This window comes from Meriones unguiculatus, chromosome 5 (genome assembly GCF_030254825.1).
Source record: "Meriones unguiculatus strain TT.TT164.6M chromosome 5, Bangor_MerUng_6.1, whole genome shotgun sequence".
Taxonomy (NCBI): domain Eukaryota; kingdom Metazoa; phylum Chordata; class Mammalia; order Rodentia; family Muridae; genus Meriones; species Meriones unguiculatus.
Window position 1 is genome coordinate 128,420,680 of NC_083353.1, and position 25,389 is coordinate 128,446,068.

At 45.0% G+C, this 25,389-nt stretch overlaps 1 protein-coding gene across 1 annotated transcript in view; it reads right to left on the bottom strand.

Annotated features, from left to right (window-relative positions):
- Window positions 1-14,733: 14,733 nt before the first annotated feature.
- St8sia1 (ST8 alpha-N-acetyl-neuraminide alpha-2,8-sialyltransferase 1) overlaps window positions 14,734-25,389 on the bottom strand; it is a 124,797-nt gene continuing 114,141 nt past the window's right edge. Inside the window, exon 5 of the mRNA XM_060384431.1 lies at window positions 14,734-22,422. Coding sequence (XP_060240414.1) covers window positions 21,936-22,422 — 487 coding nt within the window. The 3' untranslated portion in view covers window positions 14,734-21,935. The remainder of the gene's footprint in view (window positions 22,423-25,389) is intronic.

The window sequence follows — 25,389 nt, forward strand, 5'->3', positions numbered from 1 at the left end:
AGAGGTATACTGTAGGGGAAATAGTTGAAGAAGAAAGATGCATCTGACAGTAACAGAAACAAAAGACCATACGTGTAGGCGATAGCAAGGAATTCACTAGTAGAATAAGCACGTGGACTGGGAACAGCTGCTGGGTCATGAGGTCAGCACAGGAAACGGGCTGCATCCCTGTGTTCTAAGACAAGACATCGGAAAACAGAGCTGGAGGGTGCTCAGCGGCGCCGTTGCCTAGCATGTGTGAGGCTGGAATGGATGTCTAGCAACGTGGAAACGAGGCATGCTGGTACAGGCCTGTAATCCCAGCACCCAGCAGGTAGAGGCTGGTAAGTTGAAAATTCAAGGGCCTTTTTAAGAATAAAATTTTTGCTAGGATTAGTTTGTTGTTGGTTTGGTTTAGTTTTTGTTTGTTTGTTTGTTTGTTTGTTTGTTTGAGATTGGATTTCTCTATGTAGTCTTGGCTGTCCTGGACTCTGCTTTGTAGACCAGGCTGGCCTTGAACTCACTCACAGAGATTCACCTGCCTCTGCTTCCCTGAGTGCTGAGATTACAGGCATGGGCCACCAAGCCCTGTCTAGGATTAGTTTTTTAGTAGTTAATTTTTATACCCACCCCACTGGCTCCCTTTAAAAATATTTTTACTGAATTTAAATGTAATTTCATCATTTTCTCCTCCCTCCTACCTTTCACAGGTCATCCCCTCCCACATTCACATCCTCCTCTTCTTTACCTTTGTTGTTCCATGCACATCTAAATGAATAAACATAGACAAACAACCCGCTGAGTAATCAGTGTTGCCTGAATGTACATGTTTCCAGGGCTGACCATTCAGTGTTACATACCCAACCCAGAAAGCTCATCCTAATCTTTCCCTCTCTCAGCCATTGTTAATTACTGATAGGTCTCCATCTTGGAGCAGCGCCCATGAGATTTCCACCATCTGCACTGGGGTACCAAGCTCTGCTGGCTCAAATTGTTCAGGTCTTGTTTAGGCAGCCATGTTGCTGAGAATTCGTGGGTAGTTTCCCTACCGTGGCTAGAAAGCACAATCTCACATCAGGCTTTCTGGCCTTCTGCCTCTTACAATCTTCTGCCTTCTCTTTCTTGATGGCCCCTGAGTCCTGGGTGGAGGAGTGGTGCTGCAGATGGACTCACTGGTGCTGATTACCCTGTGGTCCGTTGCTCTCTGTATTTTGACAAGCTGTGATTTTCCATGATGTTCACCATCTGCTGCGAACAGAAGCTCTTTGACAAGGGGTGAGGGCTACATTCATCTGGCGCTATAGTGACACATGTTTAGAATGCAGTTAGGAATGATGCTGGTCTAGTAAAGTAGGAGGTGGAGTTCTCCTTGAAGACCCATGACCTCACTAGCCCTGGTAGTCGACTACCTTTCCAGTACCAGACATGACTTCTCTACTGGTGAATGGGCTTTAAGCCCAATGACAGAGTTGTTGGTTATCGTCAAAAGAGAAGTGCTACCGTTGCAACTCGAGGGATATCTCGCCATTCTGGTCATTGTTGTGGTTCCTGATCATTACAGCTGGGTAGGACTATTGATTCTTTTCCTCCCTTGGCATCTTGCATATCAGTTCCTAGTACTATATGGAAGATAGTCCTCAGGGAGGAGGCTTTGCTGTCATGTCCGACGAAAATCCTGAGTCCTATGTCCAAAGTACATGGAGTCTTCAACCTCTAGAAGCCAACCAATGCCAAATCAATAGTGTCTGGGGAGTGTTTTAGACAATCCTGATCAACAACTTGAAAGGAGGTTTCCCATGCCTGGTATTGGGGTTTTTGTTAATCTATGGCTCTTTGGGAAAAGTATTGTCAAACCAAATGATAAAACATCATTTAAGATATATAATGTGTGTATCTATAATTTATATTATACATAATTTTAGGATTCCCTATGTCTTTTTCTTTTTTTTTCACAATTTATTCATTAAACATCCTAATTGAAGCCACCTTAGTCAACTCCCCCCAGCCCCAACAACCCTCCCTCTTCCCCCCACCCCCTTCCCCTAGTCCACTAGGGGAGTTCGCCACCATTGCCATCTGCCCCTAGCTTGCTAAGTCTCATCAGGACTGCCTGGATCCATGGCCTGGCAAGGATGCCTCCCTGGGGCAAGTGATTAGAGAGCAGTCAACTGAGTTCATGATAGAGGCAGCCCCTCTGTTCCCCTCACTCAGAGATCCACATGGAGACTGAGCTGCCTGTTGGCCATATCGGAGCAAGAGTTCTTCATCGTTAGTATGATTTTTCCCTCCTCCCCCTTTGTCCACCCTCCCACCTCCCCAACTAAAGTCCCCTCCTTTCTTTCCCGGTTTCTTTCTTCCTATCACCTGTATCCTGCTATGCCCCTCTCTAGAGCTGCCCTGCCTCTTTAATCCTGGTCCCCTTTTCCTGCTTACTACAGTTACTCCAGATAATTTACTCACATCTGTAGATTTAGAGTTAGAAACCACAGATGAGAGAGAAAAATGCGGTGTTTGTCTTTCTCGGTCTGGGTTGGTTACCTTACTGAGTATAACAAGCTTTCTAGTCATTTTTGGCTCCACAGCAAGTTCCAAGTCAGCCTGGCTTACATGAGATCTTGTCTCAAAGGAACAAAAAAGAATTTGAGAAAGGATTTGGAAACCAATACTATTTATGATGATGTAAAAAAAACAAGTGTTGCCAGGGTGGGTTGGACCCCTTAGAGTAGCCCCCTTCTCTGAAAAAAAAATAAGTAGAAGGGGGAATGGAAGAAGGGGGGCATGAGGACAGGGCTGAATGGAGAAGGAGAGGGGACTGGTATCAGTGACTAAAAATTTTTAATAAATAAAAAGGTTAGGAAAGACTTGAAAAGTTAAGTATTAGTGTAATTCTGTGTTCAATGCGAGCACAGGAAACAAGTCAAGTGTTACAGAGATCATCAGTGTGTGCTTAGATAGAAATGACAGGAGTGAATTACACCACAGAGCAGATGACTGAGGGTTACTAGAATGTCTCAATTTGCCTTATGATTTATAAAGTCCATACAGTTGGATCAAAATTCAAACTGGCATTCATACTTGTCTAAATGTGCATGAGTGACTGTCAGTTGATCCTAGAGTAGCCTAAGAAATCTTAAAGGTCTCATGAGATTTTAAGGGTTCTAAAGAGCAGTGGTAGTTAAGAATGAGGAAGGCGGAATCCAACACTAAACATATAGTCCAATGAAATAGACCAAAATGTCCAGAAAAATGACACGCACATAGTGGTCATTTGGTTCAAGACAAAGGTGAATCTGAGTAGGTAGAGTGATTTTTTTTTTCAATGAATGGTGCTCATTCTTAGGAGTGACATGAATCCTACCTTACACTATATACAGTTAAAATAAAAATCTTCTAGAAGAAAGCATAGAAGGCTATCTTCAGAATTTTCATTAAGGCAAACATTTCTTCAAAATGATAGATAAAAACAGTAACTGTTGAAGCATTAGAATTGGACTCCATTCAGTTAGGAAGTACAGTTGGTTAAAAGTCATCATTAAAAGAATAAAAAGCAAGCCAGAGACTGCCAGAAAACATTGGGATAATATGTTAAGCTCTGTGTTCATTAGGAGACTCTTTAAAGGATTCCTACTAAAATCAATACATAGAAAAGAATTAAACAAATCAACAACAAAAATGAACGATAATCTGAGTATGTCTTTGAAAAGTGTTTGGGTTAACACTTATGAAGTAAGGAGAAATTAAAACTAACGGTGTAAATGAGGCCTGTTTCCGGCATGCCAGACACCAGCGGCGAACACCTGAGATACAAACTGATCTGCCTCAGGGTGTCATGGTTTCTAGTCTTGGCCACTGGGCCCTACAGGGACGTAAGAAGTCCTGAGGAATGTGCGGTGCAGAAGGTCTCTTGGTGGCTTCATGGTGGCCAGGAAGCAACAAGAAAGAGAAGAGTGTCATTGTCACCTCCAGGGGAACACCCCCAGTGGCCTAGCTCCCTGTCACTGAGTCCCTGCCACCTCCCAATAGCAATCAATAGCGGAACCACAGGCTCTTTGCAGCCGTTTCTCACCCTAACCACAGTGATTCCCATAAGCAGAACTTTTGACTTCTGTGTATGATTTGGCCTTCTCAAGCTTTTACCTTCTCATGTTTCAAGGAGAAGAGATAGAGAGAGACAGAGACAGAGAGCAAGGGGCCTGGAAAGATGACTCAGCAGTTGAGTGCTTGCTGCTCTTCCAAAGGACCAAGGGTTCCGTTCTCAGCCCCCAGAGAGATGGCTCCCAACTCCCTGTAATTGATGCCCTCTGCCCCCCACAAATACTGAATCAAAAAATAAATCTCTATAAAACTAAATAAATAAAACTTTAAAGAAATCAGAACAAACAATATTTTCATGCTAATAGGAATAACTAGAAATGACAAACAACAGCTGCCACCTGCAGGAAGATACCTGGGAAGGCGAGGCTTTGGGAAACTGGAGACTGTTCAGCTCATCTGCAGGAAACAATTAATACTGTACAGTTTCTTTATTGCTTCACAGGAGCCTGGGCTTGGCATGAGAATGTCAGGAACAGGCAAAAGAAACTTATTCTAAATATTAGCATTTCATTTCAGTCTCCATTTAATCATAGGAAGAAACAAGTTCAAGGTCCCAGGCCCTAGGAGAGCTGGGGATTTTCCAATAGCCAAACAGCTTCTGTTGTGAGGAGACAGTTGTCTGAATCCAGACATCTCAGGGACAATTTATAAGCAGACAACTGTCTGAGTCCACCCATTTCAAGGACAACCTCTCCATCTTGCTGGCAAGGTCAACTAAACTCAGGTTTTCAAGCCCAGAAACCTACTGCTATCCAGATTGATGGAAACTCCCTTGCTCAACCCCTGAGGCCAAAACATGATTGGACAATGCTACAGCCTAACACTCCCCCTCACATTATGGTTTTATCCTTTAAATACGCTGGGCAACGTCCCTTCAGCATCCCAGTTCAGCTCCCGAGTCTGCTCGGCGCCCTGATGGATTAGGAGCGGCTTGATTACAATAATTTTTTGTCACCTGGTGTTTGAGTTACACTGGATTTAAGTGGACCCCACAACAAGACTATTTTAGGTTTGCATAAGAAATCCAGAATTCTGATTTTTAAATGAAAGGCCTTAACTATTTCTCCAACAGAGAAGAATCGTTAAAAACTGAAGAAGTCAAACAGATCCCAAGCACACGGCTCACCTCACAGTCACTGCTAGTGACCCTTCCAGAAAGTCAGAGGCGTGACTAGAGTGGGGACCTGACTTCTGGAAGTCATCTGGGGAATCTGTGGCAGGATGTGGGCAGTAAAGAGCAGAGCAAACAGGAAAAACGTGGAAAACGTGAAGCGTAGACTGCTTGCACAAAAGGCCAACTCCAGGAAAGAGGTTCCTTGCTCTCTTCTTTTCAGCACCGGGAAACGGTTGACTTTTAACCCAGGGGAAAATGCCCCGAAATCATAGGTATCGTGAAAGTGACCCGCAAGGCTGCATCATGGACAGCAACGGGGACACAGACAGCACAGGCGCTGTTGAGGCAGAAGGGGGAGTAGAGATGAAAGTTGAGTTTCCCCTTGGGGTCCTTTCTATTGGACCCACAGCAGCTCGAAAAATACCTTTCCACCTGTTTTCTAGAACACCCTCAACGGGCCACACACCAGCCTGGCTGCTGCCCACAGAAAACCATGTGCTTTCACAAAGAGAGCTCTAGCTCAGGGAGGCAGTTTACAAAACGAAGCAAAACAGAAAGAGGCCTAAATTAGTAGAGCACACCCCTGGGTCAGTCCCCCGCCCTGCAGAACCCATGGGCAGTACTGCGCATGCCCAGGACAAGCCGCGCTTCATCTGTACCTGGCTTCATGCCAAGTCAGAGGAAAACGCGCGACTCAACAGACCTTGTCTCAAAAATAAATAAATAAGTAATGCAAAAATATAAGAAGTAATGGTTTAAGACATTGAACGGCGGGGAATGACAAGACTACTTTCTCTTAAGTGGCCAAGACTAAAGGGCTAAACTTAATTGACGAGAACTGAAAAGATCGGCACTTGGGAGTTTTGCTGGGAGCACGGAGGAACTGGTGTACTTGTGGAGGGCACTGGCCAGGTCAAGGGACGCTGGCAGTCTGTAGCAAGGTAGTTCCATCCTGAAGGCCAAGCATTTCCCGGCAGCCACTCCACGCTGGGTGCGCACCCAAGGAAGCCAACGCTCACGGCCCTTCGGTGTGCAGCAGCCACAAACTACAAGGGAAAACTCCAGAACACGTCCACACGGTGGACAAAGTCTGACAGACACATCCTCATGATGGGATCAATCCAACCACGGAAAGCACCACGAATTGGTCCGTTCTCCCGTGGCAGAATCCTCAAAAACAGAATCCTCAAAACCACGTTGCTGGGTGAAAAAAACAACAACAACAACAACGAACAAAAGCCAGACAACACAGTTTATGCCTGGCATCATTTTATTTACTTATAAAAAAAAAATCCCAAAATGTGTATGCTGAAAGGGCGCAGATCAGCTGTGTCTAGGGGTAGGAAGGGGATGGATTGGCAAGATGGAACAGCGAAAGGGGCAAGAGAAAGCTGGGTTTAATTGACTGACTTGTGTGGATTGTAGAGAGCCCACGGGAACGCAGGTGTCAACTGTATGCGTTAAGTATTACACATCAATTTTACCGGAATGAAGGTGTAAAAATGAAGGTGTTTAAATACCTAGCGCCAGCCTGCCTGCTTGGATGGATGGGTATCCTGGGACTCAGAAGCCAGGAACCACACAGCTCCGAGGTAGGACAATGCCTGTGTGGAAGGCCATCCTAAGGCATGGGAACCTAGGAACCAGACTCTTCATTGCTTCTTTTCTTCTTTGCTTCTTCTGAGAGAGTCACACCAGGCAGTAAATCTCGATTTCCTGGAGGGACTAATACAGACAGCAGCGGCTGCCTCTGCTCCCGGGAGAAGGCAGCAGAGAACTCAGCAGACACAGATTTCTTAGGGGGCGGAGCTTCCTAGGGCAGTGATTTCTAGAGTGGGGATTGGTGAGATTTCAAGCCCTGAGCTTGGGGAGCTCGGGAATTAGTGGGCTTTCTTGTTCAGTGATTGGTGGGTTCTCCTGTTTAGGGATTGGTGGGTTTTTGAGGAAAGCTCAGGGATTGCTGGGTTTTCCTGCTCAGGGACTGATGGGGTGTTGTGCAGACTTTTCACCTAAAATTAGCATAATCTAGGATGGGTCCTATTGAGGGGCTGAATATGATCTTTGTAAACCTCAGAGGCTGGAAATGCTCTATGACACAGAGGTCTGGGGGAAAGGCATGCCTGCTGGAGTTTCTCAGGCAGGGGCCTGACCACTTTTTTTGCCTTGGGGGTTTGCAAAGTTTACAAAGTACACAAAGTTTACAGAGTCTACAACAGGGAAGCCTTTCCCTGCTGCATGAAGAGCCAACAGAGACTGGGGAGAAGGTGCTGCCATCATAGACAGCTCTCTGTGCCAAGCAATAGACTGAGGCAGGAAAGGTTTTAGCCCCTGCTGAGGAGGTGTCGCCTTTCTGACAGGAGCCGCCATTTCACGGCTCCTGAGGCGGGAAGGGGGCCCTGACAGCACAGCTCTTGGGTTGGGGGCGGGGGCAGGGGAGAGCTGCCAGACACTTTGATTGCGGCTCAGGGACTACACTTATAACGCAACAGTCCAGAAGGAGGGGGGAAGGGAGGAAAGGAGAGAGAGGAAGAGAGAGGGAGAGAATGAATATGTGTTCAGCACAGTGAGGTCTTAAACATAAACTGTTATGGAAATGATCTGAGAGATGTTTTACAAAATTTTGTAACCTTTTTTTAATTAGAAATTTGATTGGTAGTTTTCTAATTCTGGCTTTAAAAAAGCCATTGGAAACATGCCATTCTAGTGTGAGGTGTTTTTCTTTTCTTTTGGCTTTCCCGGGACAGGGTCTCATGAGCCACGGGTGGCCTCAAAGTCCTGAACCCCCTGCCTCCATCACAGGCTTATGCCAGCACACCTAGATATTGGTTCTTTTGTTTGTGTTTACTGGTTGCTTTTTACGCATCTCTGGTCCCTGTATTTTCCTTCATTTCACTTGTCCTCATACCCGCCACCTCCTTCTCCCCTGCAGCTTCCCCCCCAACACCCGCCACACACACACACACCTTTTATTGTGTCATTTTCTTTGAACCATAGAAATGTACTGTTTCCCAAGGCAAACAAACAGAGCCTTGAGACTGTCTGGCCCTTCTCCCGGGCCTTCGTCTCCTCCTTTACTGTTGGTTCAGAGGCCTGTGCTGTGAGAACCGTTTTCAGTCCAAGAAACTGTTTTACGCCTGGACTGTGGCCAGTTCTCTTTAGTTTGAAAGATTGATTTCTTTCAGAATCTTGTGTTTTCATCCACAGCTGCCAAGGGGTTTCACTGGGAATGGATGCTCTGCAGGCTTTGTGGGTACAGGACTGGGGCAGGGTTCCATTAGGGCTTGTTTTAGTGCGGTCGCACAGCCTTTTCTCTGTCAAGTCGGTGTGATTTGGTCTTTCCACTCCCAGGTGCCCCGTGGATCCTCCCTCAAGGATGTTGCAACAGACATTGCCTCTGTTCTCCTCCCTCCCCCGACCCTACCCGCACATCAGCCAGGAAGATCCCCGGAGCGCAGGACCCGATCCCTTTACTGAGCAGATTTTTAACTATTTTCCCAGCTAAAGGAACTTGACCCGATGAGCGAGACAAGGATTCTTGAAGATTTTTTGAACAGGCTAGCCCCAACTCACAGCCCTCCTGAGTGAGTGTGTCTGGTGGTGATATTTGCGGCACCCTCCTCAACTTTGCTGTCCTAGTGCCTGCTTTTCTAGCCCGTCGGCGCCTATCTCTATCACCGCTTGCTCGGGGCTTGATCTCTAATCATCTTTACATCTCCTAGAGCTGCATACACACTTACCCAGGGCTGTCAATTTTTCATTTAGCACCTTGTGTGTTGGAGCCCCCTAGTGTCCAATTTACGTCTGTAGACGCCCAGATTACCGTGAGTTTGAACTATGTTCAAATGTCAAGGGGCCCTTTTCTGACTGGGCCCTTTAATCCAAGATCCTTTTCTCTCCTGTCGCTAAGTCTGACTGGGAGAAGAAAGGACAGCAGCAGGTGCAGGCACGTTCCTTTTTCTTGACGGCGGCTCTCTTGTTTGCCAAAGCCTCACAAATGCTTTTACTTCACTCCAGTAATGGAGGATAAAAGCATCCCATTGATTCCAAAATAGACCCTTTTAGCGTTTTGACATTTCTGAGATCAAATCGCATCCAGCAATTGCTACCTCACGTTTTATACCTTTATGGCAATCACGAGGTAGTGGCCGTTTCCTACCATCACAATAGCTGGTTTAGAGGCTTCTAGGGTGCACATCAGTTGAGTTGTGGACATTTGTTTGCATCTTTTTTTTTTTTTGGTTGTTGTTAAAATTTGGGCCATTTCAATATATTTAAATGTTAATATATATATATGCATGTATAAAGTCATGGACCACTATCCATACAAAGAGGCAGGAAGATCATATAAAAGGATAAATTAGTACAAATTTATTACATTTTGCAGAACACGTTTTCCTATTACAATGAGAAGCAATCAAGTCGTACAGCACCCAGGAAGGAAGGAAGGTGATGGCACAGCTGATGATGCGGCATTTCTAGAGAGACGTGTTCAGAAACAGGCTGCCATGGGCCCGGCAATGACAGTGAAGGTGCGAGAGGTCCTGACAGTCCCACTGAATAAACACTTCTAAGTTGGGTGTGATCTGTGTGCTCCCACACATCCACTTGCCGGTACTTTCTTTGTGTGTGTGTGGGGGGGGGTGCATACACAAGCATGTGGAGGTCATGGACGACTTCAGGAGTCATCCCTGGAAACACCAGCCAGCTCCACCGAGACCTGCTCTCCGTTGGTCTGGGAGCTCACCACTAGGCTGGGCGGGAAGGATCCTGCAGGGGGGCTCTTGCCTGCCTTCCCTGGGGATTACAGCAGCATGGCTTGCTGCCTACACTTTTTATCTGGCCGCTGGAGATCAAACCCGGGTCCTTATGCTTGCAAAGCAAGAGCTTGACTGGCTGAACCATCACCCCCGGCCCAGGCCATCAGAGCCATCTTAACAAGTTTCCGTAGAGCTCTTTCTTTAGTGGTAGGTATGGTAAAATCTTGACAGAGATTCCTCAGTCATATTGACCATGGTAAAGGCATTAAAAAAAAAAAGAAGAAGAAAACAGTTATGAGCACGAGCTATAAAAATCAGCCTATCACTATGAAAATATGTCTGATTGCTGGTGACCTGAAATTATCCTCCTCCATTTAATCTAAAGGCACAATATGATAGTTTCAAAATGAGACTCCTTCCAGTCAGAATGGCTATTATCAAACATGAAGGACTACAAATTCTAGGAAGGGTTAGGGAGATGGAGCCGCTTACCTATGGCTGGTGGACTATAAAATGGTGTAGGCTATATGCAAACTGGCGCGGAGGCTCCCCAAAATGTTAACGATAGGATGATTACTGCTATGTCACTCCTGGCACACACCCTAAGGACCCCACCCTTCACAGAAGAGGGCAAACATCCCTTCTGTGTTCATTGCTGCTCTTGACACAACACTGGGGTGATGGGACCAGCCTAGATGACCGTCAACTGCTAAGTGGATGGTAGCATTTTAAAAATGTAAGTAAAATGTAGTAACAGGGAAAGTCACTGTGTGTACGCCACACTTCTATTTTTTTCTGATCAAAACGTTTGGGATATAATCCAAACATTTCATCCAGAGAGTTGGTCATAACCTACACCACATCCTGTCACGAGGCCCTCAACCTCTCAAGATGTCATCTCCCACCCACTTCTTAACGTGCATCTCTGTCCACTCACACACACCAACCTTTTATTAGGGAACTACTGTCAGTTCAAGAACAATTTGTTTTTGCTATCCCCTCCCCAACTCTCAGGAAAACCTAATATCTTCCCTGAGCTGGGAATGGGACTCAGTCGAGAGCTTGCGTGCCTAACATGCACAATGCCCTCGGCTTGATTGCCAGTGCTCAGTAAACTGGACATGAATTTTAAGGACACCCTTAGTGGCATAATGGGTTTGAGGACAGCCTGGCCTACATGAAGCCCTGTCTTGAAACAAAAGTTTTTCTTAACTTTTGTTAAGAATGTATTATAATATACAAGAATTTCTTTGTCCCTCAGAACTAATTTTGCCCATCTGCAGAAAACATCACTCTATGGAGAATGCATCTTCTAAATGACACGGTTAAGAGTAACACTAGTGCCGGGCACGGTTGCACATGCCAGTAATCCCAGCACTCAGGTAGGCAGAGACAGGTGGATCACTGAGTTCAAGGCCAGCCTGGTCTACAAGGTGAGTCCAGAACAGCCAGGGCTACACAGAGAAACCCTGTCTCAAAAAACAAACACAAACAAACGAACAAAGAGTAACACCAGTGACCCATTTGTGCTCGGGAGGGCATCGTAGTCTCTCCACCCCCCAAAACTGGCGGGCGCCACTGCAAAGAGAGAGCGGGTGACAGCAAGATTGGAGCAATGGCGGAGCCAGGTGGTGAGTGCGCCATGAAGAGACAGCAGTGACAGCTCTGAGAGAGGGCTGAGCTGATGGAGGATCACGGAGGTGGCTGGAGGCTGTGTAGCAGCAGTGAGGTGACGGGATGCTGTAGGAGGTGAGGAGACGCTGTGCAGCAGTGGAGGAGGTGCCAGTGATGGCTACAGATGCACAGTTGAGAACCCCTAGCTCCCGGGATGTTGGAGTGTTGCCCTCCACAGCAGGGATGTGGGGGTGCCAGGGAAGGACTCATCTCCACCGAGGGGGCAGGCCACCCAGAGGTGACCACACCCCTAGTGAATATATAAGTAACACAACTTAGACTTTCCTTGTTGCTGTTTTGTATGTTTGTTTGTTGATTTTTGCCGGGGGGATGGGCAGTTATCAAGGGCTGGGGAAGGACAAGGAAGTGAATGTAAGGGCTGTCTGATGTGAAATTCCCAAAGAATCAATAAAAATACTGTGTCGAGGAATAAAAAAAGAGTAACAACTATCTAATTCAATTGCATGGAGTTCTCTGCCATGTTTCTTTCAGTTTAAAATGTGTATCCCCTGGTTGGAAGGATAATGTGTTCAGTATATAATATTAACATAGTAAATATCATTGCTAAGTTCATAGATGTTGTGTTAGAAAAATAATGAGGCTAGAACAGAAGACCCAGAACAAACATCTCCTTCAGTTAACTCGAGTGCGCACCGTGGAGGACTCAAGACTGCTCTAGACAATGACGTCACCAGTTCAGCCCTCGCTTGTAAGAGCTGCTGTCAAAACAGCATGGCCCGGATGCCAGGCAGCCCAGCAGTGGTCCCCTGCTCTCTCTGTGGGCTTCTGTACAACATGGTTTGGGCAGCAGGTGTGGTGGCTGTGCCTGGAGTCGTGGACAGGGACCAGAGATAACTGTTTCTCAGGATTACGTATTGCCCAGCTGGCAAAAGCTCAGGTGAGGGTTAACTGGGAGGTAGTCTCCGGGCCTCTTAGCCACCAGGAAGGAGGCTGAGACCAACAATCTCCAACTCCCGCTCAGTGGGTAGCTTTGTCCCGCCTTTACTGTGTCTTCTCCCCACACGCAGACATCAGAATAGTCTTGACTGACAGCTAACTTGTTACTAATTAACTCTTAATTATCTTTTATGTCAACTTTTTGTTGCACTTTTTATCCTAAAAATGTTCCCAGTATAAGGGGTTGGAGAGACGGCTGTGTTATTCAGAGGACCTGCTGAATTTTCCAGAGGACCCGAGTTCAATTTCCAGCACTCATGTTGGGTGGCTCATAACCACTTCTAACTCCAGCTCCAGAAAGCCAACCTGTTATGGCCCCCACAAGAACTCACACACACGGGGTAGACACACTACAAACAAATAAAAAGTAACAAAAATAAAGTATTAAAATGGTCCCAATATTAAGGCTGATTTTTCCCCTCCCCACCCCACTCTGGCCCTGCCAACCTCCCAGTTTTGTGTCCAGAAAACATGACTCTTGTGGCACAAACAACAACAGTCCCTCTGTCTGCATGAAATAAACAGCAAGAAGTCTGCATGTTTTCAAAGGCCCTGAAGACTGCATTCTCTGAACTAGACTAGAATCGAATCTCATCAACCTGCTTTAACTCCTCATGCCATTTCACTGTATTTTCAAAATAGCCAACAACGTGTGATTATCCTGCTTCCAGGCTTAGCAGGAATTCTTGAATATACATACCTATGCTTTTGGGCTCTTGTTATGTGTTCTTGAATGTTTAAGTCAAAACAGAGTAAGAATGTTTAAGTCAAAATAGCTGGATTGGGTGAAAAGTAGACTGTGTGACCGTAATAGCTGTGACCAAAGCTAAATCTGTTTTCCTCTACAGTTAAGGTAACTCACGCTTATGTGACAACTCCGCCCCACCCCACAAAGTGATTTGACTAAACACCGTGCCTCAGAGTCACTAACTCACAGGCTCGTCCTCCTATAATAGCTGTAGCCTAAAAAGCTACTTTGAAAATGAAGTCAGACAATTAATAGAATCTGTACCAAGTGCCTTGATCAATTTTCGAGAAGCGTGTCATGAAGGATGGAAAGGAGGGGTACCTTTCTTGATGTCACTCCCTTTGAGGAAGTGTCTGACAGAACTGGGACACAGAGCCCAAGGGACAGGGAGTATGAAGCAATTACCTAAATGACTGTGACGGGAAGGTGTATGTGGCCTCTCAAAGTCATCCCCTTGGAACAGAGGAGGAGTCTCAGTGCCTTGCCTCATGTTAGCAATTAAGGAAGGCCTCCCTAGACGCACACACCGACACTGACACATTACAAAGATAAACAATTTCCTTGCTGGGGAAAAGAGGCTGCATGTTAGTTACGCTATATTAATGCACGATTTCCTTTCTGCTTTGCCTAAGAGGAGCTCTTACATGTACTATGTACTGTTTAATTATTTGTTTCTTTGTTTTTTTCAGTCTGGATAAATGCTCAGTGGTAAAGAGCACTGGCTACACTCACAAAGGACAGTTCCCAGCATGATGGCTCCCGACCTTTCATAACTCCAGATCCAGGAAATCTGCTGCTCTCTTCTGCCCACCTCAGAAACTGTAGCCATGAGGTGCACAGACATCCATGCAGGAAAACACCATACAAAAAGATATATAAGAATTACATTTATTTACTTATTTTACGATTATGTATTTTTAATTATTTTATATTTATTCACACGGCATACATGTGGAGGACAGAGGACAACTTTCCTTCTGCCACGAGGGTTCCAGAAATCAGATTCAGGTCATCAGGCTTAGTGGCCATACCCACTCAGCCATCTCACCAGCCCTGTGTGATCTTGCTACTGACAGTTACTATAATCTATAGATATTTTCCTTTAAATTTTGTACTGGATTTTTAAAAGTGAATCTTCGTGTATGTGTGCCTGTGTGGGCGCGCATATGCCACATCACGCGTGTGCAGGCTGGAGCCCAGTGTTCAAACTCGGGCTGTCAGGCTCATCAGCAGGCTCCCTTCATGCCCAGCAGTCTTGCCAGCCCTGTATCCTAAGCTTCTAAGCAGAGTGACTTCCGCCCATGCAGGAAAAGTAAAAACAGGGCAGTCAGAAAGTTACAAAGCACAGAGAAAGTGGAGGAGGAAAGAGCAGATATACGTCAGAGGAATAAAAGGACTTCACAAGCTGCTTTGAAAAAAAAAGCCCATTTTATTAACAGGGTACATTCCCAAATATTCTCCAGGGAAGGGAGGTAGAGAAACTGAGACTTAGTTAATCTTCTCACTGCCAGCCACGATTTATAAACGCACAAAAGAAAAGACATTTTCCCAGCAGCCACCTCTGGGCACACCACTGTTCATCTCAGCCAACAGAATAGGCACCATTTTTTTTCAAGTCACACCATAAAAAGTACCAATTAAACATTGTTTCTTACCTGCCATATTTTATATGAAATTCTTTTTAAAAAGAAAGGAAGGGGGAAAGGGAGGGATGGAAGGAAGGAAGGAAGGAGGGAGGAAGGGAGGGAAAGAGGGAGGGAAGGAAGGAAGATAGGAAGGAAGAAGAAATGAGGAACATTGGTTGCTAAAACAGCATTGGTTACCCCACGCTTCCTATCAATCATGTTTGGCTTTAATAGGAAGAAGCCACTCTGCAAACACTTCAAAGATGACTTCAATTTTATAGTCTGATCTAAAATCTTTCCCAGAATTATTACAGCCATGGATCAGTAGACTAAATTATGAAAGAGTATTTGAATTTTCTTATTTTCACTCTTATTCAACCTCAGAAAATTTACACTGATAAAACAGCTCGTATACATGTGGAATAGTCTAGAATAAGCAATGATAGAGGCCAAAGGTAAAAATATTTCCCCAATATTTTGCAGATCAAACTATGCTGCATGGTGGCTGTAAGTCTAGTAATACGAGAGAACTTTTTAAGATGAAGCAGGCTTTAAAATAGTGTGCTGTATTGTCTTTTATCTCCCCTCCTCATATGTAAAATCTCTACAGAGCACTATGGTAGCCATCAGCCATCCTAACTGTGGAGAGAGAACTTATCAGTGCTAAAGACAGAATGAAAAACAGTGATAGACTGGCTACTTGGTTCCATGAATGCTGGAATTTTCTAGAAAAGAATTTCTAACTCTAGTTATCATTCTGTGGTTATCACTTAAAAGACCATAGAAAAGGGCTCCACAATGCAGCAAAGCGTATTTACACACCACCCTCAGACTTCTCCAAGGCCTATGTACTATTATGAATGTCTGAAAACAGTCCCATTTGCTACATGTAAAAAGGTCCTTGCTGATGATAAAGGTACAAGTTGGACAGACATGGAAACACATGCAAAGTAATAAACACATGAAGGAAATATGTAAGTGGGGAGCCAAGCCAGGAAAAGTTAAGGCACCCTCTGCCACTCCCCAAAAATACCAAATCAGTTACTTTTCTATTTTTCATAGGCATAAAAAACCATAAGGAAGAAGAGAGAGGGGGATAGGAGAGAGGGAGGGAAGGGGAAACAGAGAGGGAAGGACAGAGAGAGGGAGAGCAGGAGAGAGACTGAGACTGAACTAAGGCATGAAGGATAATGAATCTAACTTGCCATTGCCTCTGTTGGGAATCATGGGGACAGGAAGTTGACACTAACTCTTGCTATGCCCACTGTATGGTGCCCATATCCAGTGGTCAACATCAAGGTGATATTCCCCATCACTGCTGCATCATCCTGACAGGAAAGCTAAATTATAACTCACCTTGAGAGTATGACTAAATAGGCAGGTGGCAGAGGGATACGTAGATACTTACTTCACCAGCTCAGGCACCCAGGGGCCCACAGAGGGCAGAAACCTGGGGGTGCCAAGACCCACAGGAGAAAACAGGAACCAGCTTTGAGTCTTTCCTTCAACACCCTTAAATCCATGGTCAGGCTTCACCTTTCATCTTTTCGTCTTAGCCCTAATGATGATACAGTAACATGTTTCTGTTGTCTTGAAGCCATTCCATTCTTGCAACAGCATTCTAAGACAACAGCCCTTCCTTCGTGTCTGCTGAGCTACCTGTGAGGCTGAGACCCCTCCCAATAGATCCTTTCCGGAGGGGGGGAATCACTACTTTCTCTTAGTTTTCATTTTGGTTAAACCTTTTTTATATTGTACTTTTTTGTTAATTTCTTTTACCTGTACAGAGAAATCCTGAATTTTCTGAATGTGGACTAAGTCACATCTCTTGGTCTTTATTGTTATTACATAAAACATTTGAAAGAGACAGATACCTGGAGGAAGTCTAATTACATGGAAGCTGGAAAAAGCTTGGTCGATGTATTTGAATATTACACCATAAAACTCTTGGACAACTTTGGGTCATTGGTTGAATCTTAACAGCTTCAACTAAAAAGCAAAACCAGGAAGGCTTTTAACACAACAGTGAGACTGACCATTTAGAAAAATGAGCAGCCATAAAATATAATTCCTTGTGCTCTAACAAGTGAGTCAACAGCTTTGGCTGATAGTCTCAAACGCTCACAATACTATAGTTTGCTTCAATATGTTATTCTTCTGTGTTAAAGGCAGAAGAAGCTACAAATCCTGGAAACAGAGAAAACCCAAACAAAGAAGCAGGAACATATTCCTTCCTTGTTGCAATGAGCAAGGTTAGGCAATTTGAATAACCTTCCCATTCATATGTGTGCGTATCAATCATTCATCTCTGGGATGTGTGTGAAAATGTCATATTAAGGCTGAGAATAAGGCAGACACTATTCATATTTTCTCTCCTCTCTCTCCTCTCTCTCTCTCTCTCTCTCTCTCTCTCTCTCTCTCTCTCTCTCTCTGTGTGTGTGTGTGTCTACTTATAAAACAGGCGTTGTGTGGGACTGAGACTAAATCTTGTGCCCTCCCATTTAGAAGTTTACAGACACATTCTCGACTCCAACATTCCATGCTTCCAAAGACACAACACAGAAACTATGGGGTATTTGCTATCTCCATATCTCCAGGGACTCAGAAAGTCCATCCATGTACACAAAGAAAAGAACTCTGCTCCTCATGACCATATGCATGGCCACAACTGGGTCAAGGTGACCAGACTCTGCCATGGGACACATAAAACTAGCAAGTGCAAGCTTAGCCAAAATCAAAGCAAAACATTTTCGGTGATTCAAAATTACAAACTCTCAGCAAATTTTCATGCCAAGACCTCTGTAGTCACAAGGCTACTAGCTCAGCCCTCCATGGAAGCCAGCTGCTGGGGTAGGGCAGAGATAGGTGGTAGAGAGACATCGAGGACAAATGAATAGACCTCTTTGACCCCTTGGATGCTGAGAGTTTGGGAACTAGGGTCTCACCATTTTTACCTTGCCTCTTCCTCTCCTGAGCACAGAACAGAATTAAGTTTCCAGAATGTCTAAGGTCATTTACTACTGACTCAGTTAGACGCTTGATCGGGGCTGCAGGCATTGTGAATTTGCTAACTCACCTCCACCCCTGATGTGGGCTGCCTAGAGCTCATGATCTGAGGGCGGACCTCTGTGTGCTCTGGGCAGGAAAGAACACACTCCAGCGCCCTCAAACTCGGGTCCTTCAGACTTGCCCTCAAGTGTTCACATGACTGCCTACAGACCCTGATCTCTGACTTTTTGACAGGAAGTAATTTTACCTGTTTCTGGTAGGGAAGTGGAGTTTATAAGGTGAAGGCCCTTCCATGTACTGGTGACTGATTTTCTCATTAGATCCTTCCTGACAAGGGTTTGCCAGTGAAAAACATTCCACAAAGCTGGAATTTTAAAACATAGGAATGAAAACCTTAGATGGCCGGCTTCCCAGCAAAGCACAGAGGATGCCACCGAACACTGCCGTTTCAGCGAAGTAGTCCCCTGCCTTTGTTAAGACGTGTTTATTTGTTATGTGGATGTGTGTGTTCCTGCTGGCACATGTAGTATCCACGGAGACAAGAAGAGGACAGCAGATGCCCTGGAAGTGGAGTGACAGGCAGCTGTGTGCCGGTAAGTGAGCATCAGGAACTGAACTCAGGCCCTTTGAGGGGCCGTCAGCAGGTTTAAGGGCTGAGGGCCTCTCTTTGCCCGCCCTTCTTTGTCAAAGTGATAAACATGAACAAGCTAGTTTCGACACACAATTTGGTGTTTTACACTTTTGGCAAGGCACTTTGTAGTGAGTGTATGTGTCTGAGAGTCCTCTTTTGTAAAGTGATCTTTCAGGCAAAGGCTTTCTTTCTGGTAGGGTTACTTACTCTTTACCTAGCTTAATTTTACAGAAGCGTGATGAGAATTAAACAGTGGCCACTCTCACTCAGGAGCATGAAAACCAAAGCCATTTTCAAGTTGCAGTTGACTAAAATGAAAATTCCTATTTGGGTATTCATTTGCAGTTTCCTCCATAAAGCAATCTTGTTTTTGTCTGTCTTCATTCGAATGTGTGTGTGTGTGTGTGTGTGTGTGTGTGTGTGTGAGAGAGAGAGAGAGAGAGAGAGAGAGAGAGAGAGAGAGAGAGAGAGAGATACTTAATGCATTGATTTAATTGATGGTAGAGTTAGGTATCATCTCCTGTCAAATGCACTGAAATTAATTAAATATTTTCTGAAATTAAACATTTTCATCATGAGCCAAATTCTTTCTGAGCAGAAAGTTAAAGGTCAGATATATTAAATAATGGACCAGGCCCAAAGCTGAAGACATTAATTTCAATAAGCAGAATTGAATAGTACCTAATCTCTTAAGAGTAATACAGTATTCTAGAATGCTCTACAGAATGGTTCTAGGGTGGTTTCTACTTAGGAACACATATTTTACTAAAAATGATGCTAAACAAACACAAAAAGCTATACATACACAGAAACACAGACACTAATACACACACACACACACAGACAGACAGGTACCACTCTACACACACAGACACACACACCTACCTCTTGCTTAGCTACATCATCTAACCAAACACACAGAAAGTTACATATATGACATACCAGTGGATTGTCACTAGAAAATAACGAAAGGTTACAGCAATGCTGTTTGTGATATGAGCATTTTACCTGTGTCCCAGGTAACACAAACATTCAAACTTCTCTTTTGCTCTAACTTGGGGTTCCTCCACCTTCTGTGGCAATTGGCTGACCTGCTACTGCTGGACCGCCATCCATGGCTCCCCCCTACTGCAAACAGTCAGCACTCTTGGTCATAGCAACAGTGTAGGCTGATGGCATAGGAGAAAAGCACAGATCTAGTCAACAGTGTTGACCATTTCTGTTCTGCAATTCAGGTGCCATACAGAATAGCATTAAAATTGTATAGACTAAACACACACATCTATTACAGGAACTTGTTCCAGGAACCGTATCTGTGTGGAGGGTTGGTTAGAACTCCTAGAAAGCATGCTCAGTGAACTGTGATGCGTGGATTTTATGAGTTTCTCGTTTAGATTTGACAAATTAACACATTCACCTGAATGCATATTTAATTAACCTTTGCATGTGTTCTTTTCTTAGCCCTTTTTCACTTTTCATGAAGCCTATTGGTAAACATGTATTCTTTCTTAGATAATTATTCAATACCAGTAGCTCAAAACAGGAATTATATTTAGGGTTGCACAGACAGGACTAACCCAGCTCACCCTGCCTTCCAGATAGCCTGCTTCTGCCACACGGGCGGAGACACTAAGCCAGCTTTGCACACTGGTGAACTTCCACACTCTGAACTCTCTAAACATCAGCATGACCTGTGGACCATTGTGCCACCCAGCCTCCGTTCAGATGCTGTTTCTATAGTAACCTGAATATTTGATCACATTTGGAAATCCCCTACTCCAAATGTGCTACCCTTCAGTGGCTTTGTTATCTTGTGAGTTAACCCTCTTTTTAGGACTCCATTTCTCATAGACATGGCCAATAAACTGTTTCCACCTTCAAGATGAAGTCGAGCATATGGGTCAAGCTTACCTATACAATGAGTCGTTACAGTTTCTTGAAGCTTAACACACCTCAAAGCACAAAGCTCCTGAGAGCTCTCCCTGCTTGCCTCCTGACCTACAGTACACTGGCCAGAATCTGCCAGTAGAGGTCCCCTGCTGTGCCAAAGATGCTGTGCAAGTTGCATTAACAGGCCCACCTGGAACAAGCACGCAGCGACTCCTGCCTGCTTACTTGCATGAGCCACATTATATATCACTATGCTCAATGCAGGCCCCATTCGTGAAATTTGGGGTGGAAGGAGGCAGTATGATTAAGAGTAGCTCTCACTCTGGACTGCGCATTGAAGGGTGAGCCTTGCGCCCTGTGCTGGCATGCAGAACTGCTATGGCAGCTGGACTTCCGCCAACGTGGAATGGGTTCCGTCCTCTATCTCTGCACCTTTCTAACCCTGATTACAGACACCAGGCCATTCACACTCAGGACTGACACACTAGTCTCTGATCACTTCGTGGAGTGTGTCAGAGTGTAGGTGTCTGTATTCATGTGTACACACACATACATGATCTTGAGAGGAAATACTCACATGTATGCACATATGAGTTATCTTGAATGGAAACGTTCATGTTGGAGACAGAAAGGGCCCTGCCTTCTGGGCTCTGAGTGAGCTACTTCACCTCTCACTAAATGATGAAGATACCTTTGCCACTTTGTACTTGCATGTCTAGTGATTTTGTAAAAATAATAGCAACAGAGCCAATGGCATGAGTTTCTCTAAAATCAAGTTTCTCTCTCAACTTCCGAGGAGACAAGTGGCTCATGTTATCTAGACTATGAATCAACACAGTCTAAACTCGACAGAGCTTCGTGCTAAGTACACTTAACCAAAAAAAAAAAAAAAAAAAAAAAAGGCAGGAAGCGATTCTTACTTAAAACTGCACTAGTGGAAGAAACTGTAGTTAACACGGACTTGTTTTAACAAATCCCAATAATCAGCAGGAAGAATTTTGTAAGCCTATACCACCACCCACCCACAGCCCTACACAGGGCAAAAATAAATAATAATTTTTAAAACCTATAGTTCTGACGCCAGTCTCAATAAGACAGGTCTTTTAAAATGGTTACGCTGCCAGTGTCTACTAAGTCAGCATCCCCCACACACTGCATGATGAGCCCCTCGGCCTCAGCAGCTAGCATTCATCCGGTCCTTGGATCCTATCTTCTGCCAGCATCATCTCTTGGTGTTGTTCTGGCTGCAAATCCACAACACGTTATAAAAACATTCCCCAGAACATTTTCTATCTTACGGTTCTCCAAGCCAGTGTCAAAATTGAGGTTCTGCTTGGGTTTCTGTTTGCTTCCTATCATGCCAATCCAAGACACACTTTGGCAGTTCCTTTTGGAAGTCGCATACATAAAAAAGCTAGCAAAAATACCCGTCCGGTCCTCTCCTCCTCTGCAGTCCCTAGGAAGTGGGCTGGAGTGATGGCCCCTCGCACGGATCCAGCTGCATCCGCAGTGCACCAGTTTTGTGAAGGTACCAAAGCTGGAGGAATTCCTCGGGCATGGCATGGAAGCCTGAGAAGGGCAAGACGTTGTCATAGTAGTGGTGACTGATGGGTTCCTCGTGCATGTTCACAGAGAAGGGCCAGAAGCCATAGATGGCAACCTCTTCACACAGGCCCAGCGCTGCACTCACCAGAAAGAGTCCTGTAGACAGGCGCTTGGCATGGATGCCCCTACTCTTCCAGAACTTTCCAATGCTCCGCAGAAAGTTGGGGTTGGCAAAAAGCACTGTTTGGTTGGCACCAACATCTTTCAGCGTGTAATACACACGGAGAGATGGCTCTGTTCCCGTCTTCATAGAAAAAGCAGGCATGTAAATGTAGCTGTGGTTATAGATCTTCATGTTGTCCACAAATGTCTTTCTCGACCACAGCAGGTTTTGAAATCTGTGGGGAAACAAAAGAAATCTCAGAAACACAGACACATCAAAGCCCACTCATCCATGTCATCAGACAGAACACATGAAAAAACACTTGGAACTTCTCATCAAATATCCCAACTCATCAAACTCTCCTACCTTGAACTCATCAACATTCCTTAATGAAGCTCTCCTAGACTAATATCAACTGTTTTGTTCTCTCCTGGAACGCCAAATGATTTAACAGTCGTGAATTTGTAAAGGTTGGTGGCTGAGGTGGTGGTGATGATCGTAGTGGTGGTGGTTATGGTGGTGGTGTTTGGGGTAGTGGTGGTTGGGGTGGTGGTGGTTGGGGTGGTGGTGGTTGGGGTGGTGGTGGTGACAGAAGCTACACATGACAGAAACATTAAACTGGTTTCCTTGTCTGGAGATTAAAAAGAATCACTTGTAAGACAATTTTCCCATCAAAATTCTATGTTCTAGAAGTCTTTAGTTGTCCAATGCTCTAATTGTAAGACTTCAGAAGAAGAAGAAGAAGAAGAAGAAGAAGAAGAAGAAGAAGAAGAAGAAGAAGAAGAAGAAGAAGAAGAAGAAGAGCCCTGTTACTGTTGTAGCTCATTGCAGAGAGCCGCCCACGTCCCTCTCTGGAGAATTCCACTTCCCTCTGCTCATGCAGGACCACCTGTGGAGAGAATCTCTGGTCCAAATGGACGCAACTGAAATGGATGGCATACCTCCTAAGTGCCAAGTACGAGCTAAATACAATGCTTGTGTGTGCCTTCACTTACCTTTTACTAATCTTGTGCCCATGTGTATGGGCACATCGGGCATGGTGGGGGTCAGAGGGCAACCTCAGGTGTCACTCATCACCATCCACCTTGTTTTTGAGACAAGGTTTGTGGTCTTTGCTGTTTGCCAAGCTAGCTGCCCCCAAATCTTCCAGGGATTCTCTCGTCTCAGTCCCTCATCTCACCATGGGAACTCTGGGATCACAGATGCCTGTTATCATGCCCAGTTTATGTGAGTCCCAGAAACTTGAACTTGAGTCCTCATACTTGCTTCTCTCACCAAGGCATCTTATCAGGCTAATGCCTTAATTGTCAACTCAAAAAATCCAAGTCCAGTCAAGAAAAGAGAAGTGCAACAAACACAGCATAATGTTCCAAACACCATGCTTGATAGTGATACAAAGTGCCATAGAATGAATGCAGGAGGGAAAAAAAAATCATTTATGCCTTGAAAGGGAAAGCAAGCTTGGAGAAAGTTAGAGAATGGATAGCACTTCAAGACATCTTACTAGGGAAAAAGGAAGAGGAACATAAAGTAAGCTATATGGTCATAGGTAAGAGTGCATGAAATGCCACAAAAATTAAGAAGGCTTGCTGGTCCTGGAATGTGGGAGTTGGAAATGGCTTGGACAGTGGCTGAAGATAAGGCATCTTGTAAAGTATCTTCCATATCTCTAACACTTTGCCCTTATTGTCACCTTGTAGTGAGGGCCCCCCATGCCTCAGTGACTGTCTATAGCATGTATCAGTGTCAGGCTGCCAAAGAAGGTTGAGGAGATAAGTTTAGGAAGTAAGAGGCTGGCAGCTGGGAGACCAAGTAAGAGGCTACTGATGCAGTAAAAATGAGAAGGAGAGAAAGGAAAGAGTGGGGAGAGGGAAAGGAGAGGAGGGGAGGGAGAAAGGGGGAGTGAAGGAAGTGGGTAAAGGAAGCAATGAGCTAGTACAGGATTTCTTCTTCCGGGGTCAGTTGTCTTGTGTCAGGTTCTCTGTTCTCCGCACGGAGAGCAGCAAAAGCCATGAAGAGAATGGAGCCACAGGTGGCAGAGGCAAATCGGGCTTGCTGTAAACATTCACTGTGGCAATCGTGGTTCTTTATCTGCCAAGAAAGGACTGCATGCTTCTCAAAGCCGGAAGGATGGCCTCTGTTTGTCATTGACCCACAAGCCACAGGAGCCATTTCCCCAGGGCATCCACCACTGAGATTATTGTGTCTCCAGATAGAGTCCCTCATTCTGGGGTAGTGCTTTTCCACCTTCCTAACGCTAGACCCTTTAATGCAGCTCCTCGTGTTGCAGTGACCTTAACCATAAGATTGCTTTGCTACTGCTCCATAACTTTAATTTTGCTTCTGTTTTAAATCATAGTGTAAATATTTGATACTCAGGATAACAAAGGGTCCATGACCCACAGGCTGAGAACCATTTCCCAAAGGAAACACAGCCAACCATTTTGCAGAGAGCTGCCAACCTCTCTCATATGAATTCTCAGCTCGGACATGGCCTCTGCTTAGCTGTTCTACCATTTCTCTTCCTGCGCACCCACATCTTTTGCTCTTCCTAAATTTGCGAATGCCCTCCCAATCACGCAGAAGCAGCACACAGATGGCCTAACTAGACTGCCCTTGTGCTTTGGCTAGAATAACCTACAGAGTTCACTGATACCCCACTGACCGGAGTCCTGGTCTGCTGCTGGACTTCTATATCCATCACTCTCTGAGTCTGTGAGATACACTCACTTAGATGATGCAACAGTTAATTATCGTTACCAATTTGAATGGGCTTAAATTCACCATGGAAACACATTTCTGTGTGTATCTATCAAGGTATTTCTAGACAGGTTCCTGTGAAAAGGAAGACTCACCCTGAATAAGGGCAACACTAGTCCTTGGGCGGGGGCCGCTGACTGAATAAAAGATGGAAAGCAAGCTGAATCCCAGCGTGCCTCTCTTTGTTTCCCAACTGTGGGTGCCACATGAAGAGCCACCATGCTCTGGCTGCCACGTTATCCCACCGTGATCAGTAAACCCTTTCCTGAGCTGCTCATGCCAGGCACTGCTTTCCACAGCAAGGAGACAAGAAGCTGCCACAACAGAGCATCTGAGCTGTCTCCACCTGTTCTTTAAAGCCAATTTCTGCATCCCTAACTGTATTCTCCTCCCCTTTATACATCAGGACCAGCTCTGAACCTCTTCCCAAATGTGTACACTT